Here is a 13,378-nt window from a genome sequence, read left to right on the forward strand (position 1 = left end):
CCCATCTTCGCTTGCCTTGGCACAGCCCCACGTGGCTTGCATTGGTAAAGCATGTAATGGCCATTGACACAGCCCAGCGTGGCCTGCATTGCAGCGCCCATCGTCGCTTGCCTTGGCACAGACCCACGTGGCTTGCACTGGCAAAGCCTGTTATGGCCATTGACACAGCCCAGCGTGGCCTGCATTGCAGCGCCCATCTTCGCTTGCCTTGGCACAGACCCACGTGGCTTACATTGGCACTATACAAACTATGACAAAGAAGTTAATGCAGGTGGCACTGTGAAAACAGTGAGGTGGCGCACGGTCAGAATGAGTCAGCAAGTCCATAACCTCTGGACCCAACTGTTAAACAGCAGCACCTTAAAAGATAGCACAGCCTTTTGGAAAGTAGTCAAGAGTCCTTTTCTAACAGAAAATAACGACGGTCCTTCCTTGGACGTAGCTATAAACGCGGAGGACTGGGTGCAACACTTCTCAGGGGTCTTCGGAGAGGACAAATCCGGGGATTTAATTTCGCCTGCCCCTCTTCCACCGGTGAAATACCCAATAGAAATACAGTTTACCATTAATGAAACAGAGAAAGCAATAAAGATCGCAAAAAACGGTAAAGCACCTGGACCCGATTCGGTTCCCATGGACCTTTACAAATTTTTACCAGATTTATGGTCTCCCCTCCTAACAAAAGTACTAAACGCAGCAAAGGATACCGAACTTCCTAATTCCTGGTCAACATCGATCCTAGTGCCCATTTTTAAAAAGGGCAGTAGAGATAACCCGTCTTGTTACCGTCCCATCTCCCTCCTGGACTCAGTCGGAAAGATGGCAGGGAGGATACTGCTTGACCGACTCCAGGAGTGGTCAAAGGAACACGGAGTACTCTCAGACCTACAATACAGGTTTAGGGAAGGTCTGAGCACCGTGGATCAAGTTCTAAATGTAACTTTATTGGCTGGCAAATATGTAACAGTAAAAAAATCTTGCCTACATATGGTTTACGTCGACCTTACTGCAGCATTCGACTGTGTGGAACATTCGAAACTTTGGGCAATAATGCTGCAAATGGGGATCGAAACACCAATAATCGACTTTCTGCGTGAAATATACACTGGAGCCAAGGGAAAGGTACGATTTGGGACAGCTGGTCAATTAACAAACAGCTTTCCAATACAGAAGGGGGTCAGACAAGGGTGCGTGCTGGCCCCTTTTTTATTCACGCTTTATACCAACGGTCTTGAAGTTGCAATGCTACAGGGCGTAAAAGACCTCCCAGAAGCTGGCCGTCGGCAGATTCCAGCACTATTATATGCCGACGACGCGGTAATTCTCGCACGAACTCCGGTCCAGCTTCAACGGGCATTAAACAACTACTGTACCTTCATGACCAATCTAAACTTAAAAGTGAATATAAAGAAAACCTTCGTGATGCATGCTGGCATCAAGGGGAGTAAAGTGAAGAAAATTTATGTGGACAACCTGCCCCTTGAAAGAACTAAAACGTACCCCTATTTAGGTATCACCATCGACGAGGCGTTTAACTGGAAAGAAGCACTCACATCCCGAAAGTTATCTCTGATAAGAACAGTTGGCGCTCTAAAAGCTTTTTCTCTTCGACTGGGCAAAAAAACCCCCACGGAGATGATAAAAATCTACAATGCAAAATGCATTAGCACAGCCACCTTCGGTGCAGGAGTCTGGGGAATAACAAACGTCGACCAACTACAGATAGTTGAAAACTCTTTTTTAAAATTCTTATTGGCAGTTCCAAAGAGTACTACAACATTTGGATGCCATCTGGAACTTTGGGTGGACCATATCTCTGATATCATCAAGATCCAGCCTATCATGTTATGGCGCAGAATATGGGTTACGGACGAGTGTCAGCTCACAAGAGCAATAATCCAAGACTGCATGAAACTAGAGAACATGATAAAGATAAGATGGCTGGGATATGTAAAATCCTTTCTCTCAGATATTGGTCTCCAAATTTTTTTTGATGAACCACTGTCAGTAACAGATATAACAAAAAAAGAACTAAAAACTCTCTGTCTGTCGCATCTTTCCCAACTTCGGATGCTGAATGAAATAGGAAAGCCAACAGTCCAACATTGCCTATTAATACAGTTGGTCCCAACCATTCAACCATACTTGCAATACGATCTGTCACAATTTGAAAAACTACTTCTTACTCGCTTTAGGTTTAACCTTTATCACTACATGGTTTTATTCCCCACCCAGAATGTTTGGACACAAACTACATCAGTATGTCCCTGTGATTCAACATCTTCGCAGTCCACAATTCACGTTCTTTTCTTTTGCAAATTCTATGTCCCATTACGCAGGAGGTGGATATTGCCTGTACTGAAAGTTATGAAAATTCGCAGATGCCGCCCTGCCTACCTGGCACTACAATTTCTGGAAAATAACTTAATGAAAAAATCAGTGGCACAGTACTTAAAACTATGTCTTAGACATCGTTTGAATTTACAAAATAATAACGATCTTCTCATTTAAAAAGTATTCTGTCAGTAAAATGTTTCTTTTTAAGTATGATTTTAGTACTGAATGAATTCAACGTTTCTTTTTTTAAATGTTTACTGTATTTTGTACTTTTATGGTTTTTCAAAAACGGAAACCGAATAAAGATGATTTGATTGATTGATTGAGTCAGCAAGTCCATAACCAGGGGGCAGATGGCCCTTGCTCCAAGTAGATCTGAGTTGCAAAGAGATCAGTACACAAACCAGGTATGTGACCATCAATTTCAGAAGTATCAAGAAAGGAAACCGTGCTGGTATTTTGCTAGTGCATCCAACATAAACACTTTCAAAGAAAAGCTGCACTGTTTGCTGTATGACTTCTGCACCACTTCAAAGGGACCTCTGCTCTCCAAAATGCCGGGGGTATGTTAACTGCCCTTTCAAATTATCTCATGGTCGACTTCTTTCTTAGTCCCGCGTGTTCTTATTTGCAATTGAGAGTAGGTGGCAGGCAGAGAACAGACATGGCAGAAAATCAGCAGCGCTCTTAGCACACGGTTTACTGCCTGTTGCTGTCTCTACTACTGATTGCTATCCGTGATCTGAAATGTTGCTATCACCAGCTGCTGCAAGCCATGACATTAGTAGCCATTACCTATATGCATAATGGGACACTAGTCTCATGGGTTCAGTGCATGGTGCGATGGTCATGTGACTATGTAAGAGCTGGTACCAAGATTCAACAGCCAACAAAATGTACAGCTAGGCAGAACAAAGCGAAAGGCTTTCTCTACTCATTTATAAACAAGCATTTGCAGTGCAATAGGTCTCGCATTATTAAAGTTTGAGCTATTGGTGTTGCATTATTTAGCAATGCCAATAGCTCAAACTTTCATAATGCGAGACCTATTGCACTGCAAATGCTTGTTTTACAGTGTGTCAATGTTTCCTGAATCCAGAAGAATGTTGACAACTGACCTATTTCAGATGTATCGGTAGATCGTGCTTGGCACATGCTCAATTGTATACAAAATGGGAATGATTGTGTACAATTTTGTATCAACTGGTTTAATTAATATATTGTATATTTCGATATGCGTTTTATTTTATATTGTTGAGCACTGCTTTCGTAACATTTGAGCTGTTAAAAAATAATAACTAAATAAATAAACACCAGTATTTCTGTGAATTGTTTTTAACTCCTATCTCACATTTCTTTTCTAGCAACTGGAGAAGAGCCTTAAAGAGTTTGGGCACGTATGGGAGCTGAACCCAGGGGACGGTGCGTTCTACGGGCCAAAGGTGCGTAAGCGTAGCTGCATGGGTGCCAGTGTGGGAAACTTTATTTTCAGTTTTATCAGTTGACCCTGACTTCAAGCTTTCTTATTTGAAATAAAAGGGGTTTGAAATATAGACATTTCACCGCCCCATAGCAACATTGATGAGTTCTGAACAGCCTAATGAAAGCCCAAAATTGAATTGTAACCTGGCACAAAAACTATGGTTCCAAGCAGATGGTCCCCGCCTGCTTGACAAGGACCTTGCCGCTTACTGTGACTAGACTTAAGAGGGGCCACATACTGTCTAGACAAAGGCAAAGGAAACACATAATTCTGGACAACTTTGAATGAGACACTCCGGGACAGATGTATCCAAGGGTTTTACCCCTTTTGTCTGTGGGAAAAATGGGATCATACAAATGACCCATAATGTCTTCCAAATAGAATCTACTCCACATCACCCCTGAGGAAAAGTAATGTGGTTTTGACTGCTGGGATTACTATCAAAGGCCTTGTTTCAGTTGTATGCCAAAACAGACAGACAGGCAGCAATCAGTGCAAAAAAAGGCGGTCTGACGCATCCTTCTCCCTTGCAACACACCAGTCATGCCTCACCTACATTGATGTTCCTTTGCTGACCTCTGTTCACATAGCGGGTTGCAGTCAAGGTGAACGCCTAGAGCACTGACTTGATCACCCCGAATCGAAGGGCACACCAAGAAAGAGTTCCTCAGCCGCAAGGGGAACTTGCTTATCGCACCACCTTTGGGGAAAAAAGAAATGGGACAAGTGTCTCCCACTGTTTTCTATGATGAGTCAGGCTCTTCTAGACTCCGAGTGTTGTGAGTTAGGAAACCCTGGCAGGATAGCTCCTACCTCCAGTGCTTATTTGTAGATGCGTGGACCGTTAACCAAACCTATGAAAGAAGGAGACACTCCAAAAGCAGCATTTGATGTTTTATAATGAAATATTTATTGTGTACAATAAGCCTTGTGTATCAGAGTGATGGAAATTATGATTGCAGTCTCAGCAGCCCTAATATAATATAAGATAAAGATTAGAAAAACCCAAAGCATTTATATCGCATATCCCTACTAGTCATAATAATTTGTCTAAACTCTACGTAACGCCTGTTTCTGTATAATCAGCCTCATTTTTAAGATATTGATCAGCGATTAGCTTTTTTCTCTCACTACCTTATGCCGTATAATGCGTTATCCTCTCTACCACAAGAATGATTCCAGAACTGCTGTATTTCCCACAAAGAACCACTCTTAACTTTTCAAAAATGCTTTGGTTTCTTTATACCTTATTCCCCAATGATTCTTCATGCAGAGAGGAGGGGGAGTTGCTGTGCAGTTTCTTGCATCTGCGCAATGCATGAGCGATACCTATGTTTGCGACAAATCTGAAAAACAAGCAATTGTATCAAAAACATGATTTTTTTCCACATTAAACCTCCGCTGGGGTGGAAGAGCTTATAATGTTACTCACTGCTCATAGCTTTCTGGACAGCAGAAATAAAGTGTCCTTGTTATTCCATTTGTTAACTTTTGTTAACACGACTAATGCCAACCTACCAATTTAAAAAAAAATGGCGATCTCATAAACTCTATTAGCTAGTATCACCATTTACAATATTCGTCTTTTATATAACCTAAGTCTTCCACATGCACACTCGATTCATTTTTTTCAATTAAAAAATACTTTAGACCATGAAGTCTGTCAAAGCGCATAAAATTACAAATAAAATCGGAGTACTAGCTATTGTCACAATTTTTCTTAGGTCTCCATAATTTAACAGAAAATTCATAATTCATCCTCAATATTCCTCGCTGGTAAAAATGGTTAAAATACAATTCAATAGAAGGTTAATGACTTAATAAAAGTGCCTTTGGTTAAAAAGAGGAGCAGTACTGTCTGTCTATTTGAAGCTAATTGTTTTAAGACTACTAATGTTCAGACATCCTCTCCTTCATTTTGAGGTTCTGAATTTATTTGTAGTTGCTTCTCCACACACCCTAAAAATTTCACCAGTTTTGTGATCACTTGCGGCTGCTCATTTTTCAGTAGGAAACTGACGGCAGATTGTAATGCCCGTGTCCCCTCCTTAATCCATAGGAACCTGAGCAATCTTCTGCGGTCTACCAATAGTGTAGGGCATATACAGAGCAAATGAGTTATTGACTCCTGAAATAGATTGCTTAGTCTGCATATTTTCGACTCTGCCCATGGTGGAGACAGGTCTAAGTATGCAAAGGAGCCCACCCGAAGCTGCAGAAATGTAATCTTATAATGGGAAGAAAATGTTTCCTTAATATATGTTGGTGGGCCTTTTCTGTCGTAGCTACCGAAGACCAGGTAAGCGTGTTCTCTTTCAGCAAATGTTCTTTGATCAGATTTCCGCGATATCATTTTTACATTTCTGTTCGGGGCTGTTTTGAACTGTAGATGAGGTAATTTTAAGTTCCGAGCTCCCTTGATCGAGTTTGCACCAGCGCTTCGTCTAGGGCGTGCGACCAGGCGTTAGAGTGAATTGTGCTGTTAAGACACGCAACTTCTAAAGAGTTAATGCGCCTACATTCGTCATACAACTCGGCCTGATCTGTTTTTAACATGCACATCATCCAAAAACCCTTGCATCATTCATCCTTACAAATACATCCAGGACAAGCCCTTATAGCTAAACAGGACCAGGGTTATTCATAAAGCTTAGAATCGGTGATTCCATAAGGTTCATTGAGAAGAGAATTTATCATAAGATTGCACACTCAGCCTCAAGGTGAATTATAAAAGAGTATCTGAAAACAAAATTGTGCAATTGTTTTGAAAAATATCTTCAAGGGACACACTGGTATCAAATAATCATCCCACATCTTATAATCATCATAATAGCAAAGCATTAAGTGAAAATAGTGCAGACACTGGGGTGCTTGGATACATAAAATATGTGCGTTTAGAACATAATAGAAAAAAAAATGCTCCGAATAGTCTAAATTCTGAAACCGTTCAGTCTTATTGTGTTTCAGTATCCCAGTTCTGAACAGCCAGTTGCTGATGTCTCTGCCCTGCAGGCTAATTAATGTAAGCGGGAACCTTCCAAACAGTAACTATATGTCTAAAAACCTGTGAGAACTATAAGATTGGTCCCTATTCGTGAGCAATCTAGTTATCAGAATCAGGAAACAGTACCATGATTACATATAGCCCTACCTAAGAACTCTTAACTGATGACACAGCCAACAGATGATGGTTATTCACTCTTACTAGGCTGATTTTCTTGGAAATCATGATTATATAGTTATAAGCCACTAAACCCTAAAAGAGTACCACTATATCCTTGAATGACAATCCAGCATCCATAAGAATCCCTAGCAGAGCCACTCATGTGATTAGAGGGGGCCGCTAACACTGAAACACACTTACAACGGAGTAGAGATACCACTGTATTTTGTTGTTGCAAATCGTTGCATGTCGCATTACTTTTCCTCATGGGTGATGTGGAGTAGATTGTATTTGGAAGACATTATTGGTCATATGTATGATCCCATTTTCGCACAGACAAAAGGGGTAAAACCCTTTGATACATCTGTCCCGGAGTGTCTCATTCAAAGGTGTCCAGAATTATTCGCTACCTTTGCCTTCGTCTAGACAGTATTTGGCCCCTTAAAATCTAGTTACAGTAATCAGCAAGGTCCTTGTCAAGCAGGCGGGGACCATCTGCTGGGAATTTGGCATTGGCCTCCATCTACTTAAACAGCTGGCAGGCCACCCACCAAGGTCTAAATGACCCTGTTGGACTGTCACTGAAACCGCCAATGACATGATCTCTTTCCCATCCGCCTTACTTTTGTATCACAGGCCCTCGAAGGTGACAGCATCAGTCACACACGCACGAGGAGTCACAAAAAATATGCATCTCAGGATTGACAAGGATTAGTAATGTGATGCAAGTGCGCTTTTTGGACAAAACTTGAGTACAGTGCCTACAATCCGGTCGCGCCATCCTCAGTCACCTTGACTCACCTCTCATTTCATAGGACCCTGCTTGGTGATTGGATGCCGTTTTGATCACAAATTAACACAAACGAATACCCGTAACTTTGTTGAATTGGGCTCGACATATGCTTTATCCCTCCTCCGTTGGACATGCCAATTCCGGTTTCTTAACTAAAGAAGTAGTGTACCTTTTCTTCGTTTATTCCAAGAAAGATCAACAAATATTTCCTATTTTGAGCCTTCCTTTGCTAAACAGATTTTTTCCATGTAAAAACTTGGCATGCTCGAATTTCACTAGAAGAATTCTTCACTACCGGAAGAAGGCTTTTGATAACTATTAGACTTTAAGCTGGTGGTAATTTCTTGACCGTTCATGTCACAGAAGGCTTCTCATGTTTGTGGTAACTGAAGTCCTTCTCATGTCATCGCTATGCATTTTGAAGGTTATAGTCAACCGGCTTGAGGTCAAGTTGCATTACATCCCGAGATGCAAGTCCATTTAGGAAGTCTGCGGCCTCCTTCAAAGAAGCGTTTGGACCTGAGATGTAGCAAGAAGGCGCGCACCGTAAGCCCCAGAAACAGTTGCAGTCTATAGACACCTTTGAGTCCTTGATGAGTGGACATTAAGCATGTGCCCTCCATGGCCTTGTGGTGCTGTGTGTACCAGTAGCCTCCTGTGTGCATGGATCAGATCTGAATGTTCAGGAAACCCAGTAGGTTTTATGGAAGAATAAATGAGTCCGTGTGACTCCTGATCTCCCCCCCCCCCCCCCCCCCGCCCCCAAGATCCCTTCTCCCGACCCACTGTTACCTCATTGGGATAAACTTCAGATGCCTGCACTAAAGTACAATTACCCCAACAATTTGTCCCTTACTCCTGGATGCAGAGAGATGCCAGCTCTTGGACCTTGGGATGATAGTCATGCCGTACATGTGGGTTGCCAGCAGCAAGTTGATTTTTTACTAAATTTCAATGACCACCATGGCCCTACTCAGCTGTGTTTGACTAATCATTTGCAGTACTTGGATCTGCTGGGGTCTCTTGCTTTTCAGGCTTAGGCGTGTTTCAGCGACTTTTCACTACTCATCTCACTTGTTTTCTGCTCTCTGATGTGTCCTCTTCCATGGAAAAGGGGCCTCTTTCAAACTCTGAGATGGAAACTTGCCAAGCTTCATTTCTAGGCCCAAAATTGTAAAAGGAAATTAATTCCCGGATTTGAAGCTGTGATCTCTTGTTTTTCAGGCTTTAGTCTCTTTCAGCGGCTTTTCACTACTCATTTCACTTCTGTGGATTTCTGGCCTCGGTTGTGTCATCTTCCATGGAAAAGAGGCCTTTTTCAAACTCTGAGCTGGAAACTTGCCAAGCTTCATTTCTGCCCTGAGATGGAAGCTTGCCAAGCTTCATTTCTAGGCCCAAAATTGTAAAAGGAAATTAATTCCCTGATTTGAAGCTATGATCTCTTGCTTCTCATGCTTTAGTCTGTTTCAGCGGCTTTTCACTACTCATTTCACTTGTGTGGTTTTCTGCTCTCTGATGCGTCATCTTCCATGGAAAAGAAGCCTTTTTCAAACTCTGAGATGGAAACATGCCAAGCGTAATTTCTAGGTCAGCAATTGTAAAAAGAAATTCATTCCCGGATTTGAAGCAGTGCAATAATCTTCTAACACCACACCCACATCATAGCAGACAAGCTTTAACAAGGCTAATAGTTCGGGTTTTTGCACTGTGGAAAGTTTGTATTGGGCTTCATAAACATACACAGATGATGTATAGCATAGATAGCGGCATCACAAACCTCCCTTGCAGTAACTGCACAGAAAGCAACAGTGCGAAGGATGATTTGCTCTCCCTCTGTCCCTCTTTTTCTCTCTGAGCTCATTTTGAGCAATCTTTTACATAAAACCGGATCAGTGTCTCATGCTTGCAGTGCAGCATGATCACAGCAATTGACGCACTCGTCACAAATATGCAATAAATGACATTTCATGTAACTTCCCGCCCTAAGCCACTCTTGTGATATAACAGTGCAGCATTTCTCCCTAGTAGCATTGAATTTCTAAAGTACCACTTAGTCAAAGCAGAAAAATGAATGCCCAGAAAACATATGCGATGTAAAAGTGACTTGGGTAGAGAGGATTTAATGTTCAAACAACTCTCAATAACAGAGAATGTTGTCCCTCTTATAAATCAATACCGTCAGCCTTGCTAAAGACTTGTTAAACTATTCCTTATAATGTTGGATAATGGTGAACCTTGCACATGGCTCGGTGATTGTGGGTTTGCTTTTGACACAAAGTTTTATAATTGAGATCCTTGTGCTACACATTCAGCTCAACACTAGTGATGCTTGTACTTTGCATGGAACCAAACTGGGGTGGTGTGGTGAGCAAACGAATTATGGATTTAACCCAGATCCTCGTGACTGGGGGTGAATGTTTGCATTGTCCAGCATTCCATCCATCAATTGTTTCTTTTGCATATGTCGCCCTAAGTGGAAAGGATATGCCCAGACACGGGTCCCGTGGTCACTACACCACTGGATTCAAGCTAGCCTGGCTGATGGAGGGTGGAGCCCTGAAACCGGTCCCAGGATGCTTGTTTCCGGTCCAGGGAGGACCTGGCTTGGCAGTTCGGGCTGGACTGGGTCCAAACTGGGGTGGTGTGGTGAGCAAACAAATGATGGATTTAGCCCAGATCCTTCTGACTGGGGGTGAATTTTTACATTGTCCAGCATTCCATCCATCAATGGTTTCTTTTGCCTATGTACTTTGCATGGGGCATGACAAGTGTGATCTTGTTACTCATATAAAAAAATCATGATAATGAAACTTGTACCGCACACAAGGTTTGGAGTATACCTTACACCATATCCTCCATGTGAGATGAAAGGAGTATGACGCCACTGGTCCTTGTACCTTAAAGAATAAGTCTTTATGACTTTGAAACTTTTGCCGTGCACAAGGCACGATGCCTTCGGTCCTCATACCTAACACTACAAGTCTGTGACTGTTAAGCTTGTGCCCCGCATGAGAAATGAAGCCAGTGATCCCCATACCTTATACGAGACTCGGTAACTGTGAAACATATGTGGTGCATAAGACCTGTGGTTCTCGTACCTTACACAACAAGTCTTTTTGACTGTGAAAATCATGTGGTGCACAAGGCATGATGCCTGTGGTCTTTGTACCTTACGCAACACGTCTCTGACTGAAACTTGTTGCTGGCAAAAAGCATGATTCCTGTGATCCTTGTACCTTACATGAGTCTTGATGAGCGTGTGAAACTGGTGTCGAGCCAAGGCATGATGTCTGTGGTCTTCGTACTTTACACAAGTCTTGATGGTTATGTAACTTGTGCTGTGTGTGAGCCATTATACCTGTTGCCTTCATACCGTACAGGAGTCTTGGTGAGTTTGAAACTTGCACCGTGCAGTGGCATGATACCTGTGGTTCTAGTACTTTGTACAAGTCTTGAAGACTGCCTAGATGACTGTGAAGCATGTGCTGTGAACTCCGCATGATCCCGGTGGTCCTCATGCTTTAACCCCATTCGGAGGACCTGGCCTGGCACTTCAGGCTGGACTGTTCCGATTGGAGCAGGGTCAAGACTTATTTGCATATGGCTGGGTCCAAACTGAGGTGGCATGGTGTGCAAAATAACAATAGATTGGGATGCGGCCCGAGTAATCGCCAGTGGCTGAGATTAATTCAAACATTCCATCCACCACTTTTTTGTATACTCAGCCACCTCAGTAGGGCTGCGTTTTATCAGGGCGAATAGGGGAAATGCTGGGTATAGTAGAAATTTTGTGGATTCCTCCTAATTCCGGAAGTTTCTGTCAAAGAAATGTAAGGAAAATGCATGATTTTAGCCAAAGTTTGAGGTTTGCAGAACATTGTGGGTAAGAAAGCCTTGTGGGATTCACGCGAGGCACACCACCGTGGAATCACCTGGGTGTCTAGTTTTAATAAATGTCTGTGGTTGGTAGGTTTCTATGGGTGACGACCCAGCAAGGCCCCAAAAACAGCAGCTATCCCTATCACTGATGTCTCCACGTAGAACTTTACGTGGTTTTGTGCAGTTGACTGTTGGCCCACCCACAAAAGTGGGGTAGCATTTTTAACTGGAGACTTGGGGGAATGCTGAAGGGAAGAAAATGTGTGGGTTTGCCCAGATTCCAGAACTTTCAATCACAGAAATGTGCAGAAAGTGTGTTTTTTGTCAAAGTTTGAGATTTGCCAAGGATTCTGGGTTAAAAAAAGGACTGAGAGCCGTGCAAGTCACTCCACCCTGGATTTCCATAGGTGTTTAACTATCAAAAATGTGCAGGTTTGCTAGATTTCCCTAGTGCCGCCTGAACTAGGGCTCAAATTCCACAGCTACTCACTTTGCAAAAAAAGGGTCAGTTTTGAGTGGAAAAATGTGAGGTACCTATGTTACATTTTCAGCCCTTTCCTGTTGTGGGCACTAAACCTACCCACAATAGTGAGGTACCATTTTTATAAGGAGACATGTGGGAACATAGAATAGTAGAACATTTGTTATTACCGATTGTATTTTGCTGCAATTGTGCCTTAAAATGTAAACCAGTGTGTAAGCAAGAAGACATTTTGAAAAATGCCCTCTGAATCACATGTTGGTGTGTGTACTCACAAATTCAGAGATGTATAAATAACCACTGCTCCTAAACTCAATATCTTGTGCCCACTTCAGAAATACATAGGTTTCCTTGATACAAATTTTTCACTCTACATATTTCACAATATGAATTGGTCTATATTTGGTACACAATAAAAAAAAACATTGTACCTTGCAGCTCAGTTGTTGGCTCTGTGTACCTCGGATTCATGGAGAACCTACAAGCCCTCTATTTCCCCACAACAAGAAGGGTGTAGCAGACGTAATGGTATATTGCTTTTGTAAATCGCCCATCGTGACAAAAAGTTAGATGAAAACATTGTCACAAACGACCGTTTTCAACATTTCTTTATTTCAACACTTTATTTCTTTAGGAGAACCTTGCCGGATCTACACATAAAAGGGCCAGATGTATCAAAAGAGCATTTTGCGATTCTCAAATTGTGATTTCTACCAAATCACTATTTGGGAATCACAAAATACTATGTATGTAGGAATCGCAAAATATTTTGCGATTCCTTAATATTAATGGGTTTGCATTAGCTAATTTGCGATTACCTAATTGGTAATTGCAAATTAGCAAATGCAAAGCCAAAGCCCCCCCCCCCCGATTAAATTAAATTGTGCATATGTAAAGTGCACAGTGCACAACATGGCACTTTGAAAAATGTATTTTTGTGCATTTTTCAAAGTTCATACATGATTACCATCTTCAACTTGAAGTTGATGGTAATTAGCGTTTCCTAAATGCACAATTCGCATTAGAAATTCGGAAATTGCAATTTCCTATTTCCATGTGCAATTTAGGTAATTGCAAAAAATTGCAATTACATAAATTGCAAATCCAAAAGCATTTGATACATAAGGAAAGGCGATTTTCCATTCGCAAACGGACGGATTATGCGATTCGCACTGTTTGCGAATGCAAAATTCTTTCATACATCTGGCCCATTACCCCTTGCTGAATTCAGATATGTTTCTA

General features: G+C 41.9%; 1 protein-coding gene across 1 annotated transcript in view; it reads left to right on the forward strand.

Annotated features, from left to right (window-relative positions):
* The window catches only part of TARS2 (threonyl-tRNA synthetase 2, mitochondrial), a 180,001-nt gene that overhangs the window by 125,931 nt on the left and 40,692 nt on the right, over positions 1-13,378 (forward strand). Inside the window, exon 14 of the mRNA XM_078671425.1 lies at positions 3,702-3,779. Within this exon, the coding sequence (XP_078527551.1) occupies positions 3,702-3,779 (78 nt within the window). The remainder of the gene's footprint in view (positions 1-3,701; positions 3,780-13,378) is intronic.

This window comes from Lissotriton helveticus, chromosome 12, assembly GCF_964261635.1.
Source record: "Lissotriton helveticus chromosome 12, aLisHel1.1, whole genome shotgun sequence".
Taxonomy (NCBI): domain Eukaryota; kingdom Metazoa; phylum Chordata; class Amphibia; order Caudata; family Salamandridae; genus Lissotriton; species Lissotriton helveticus.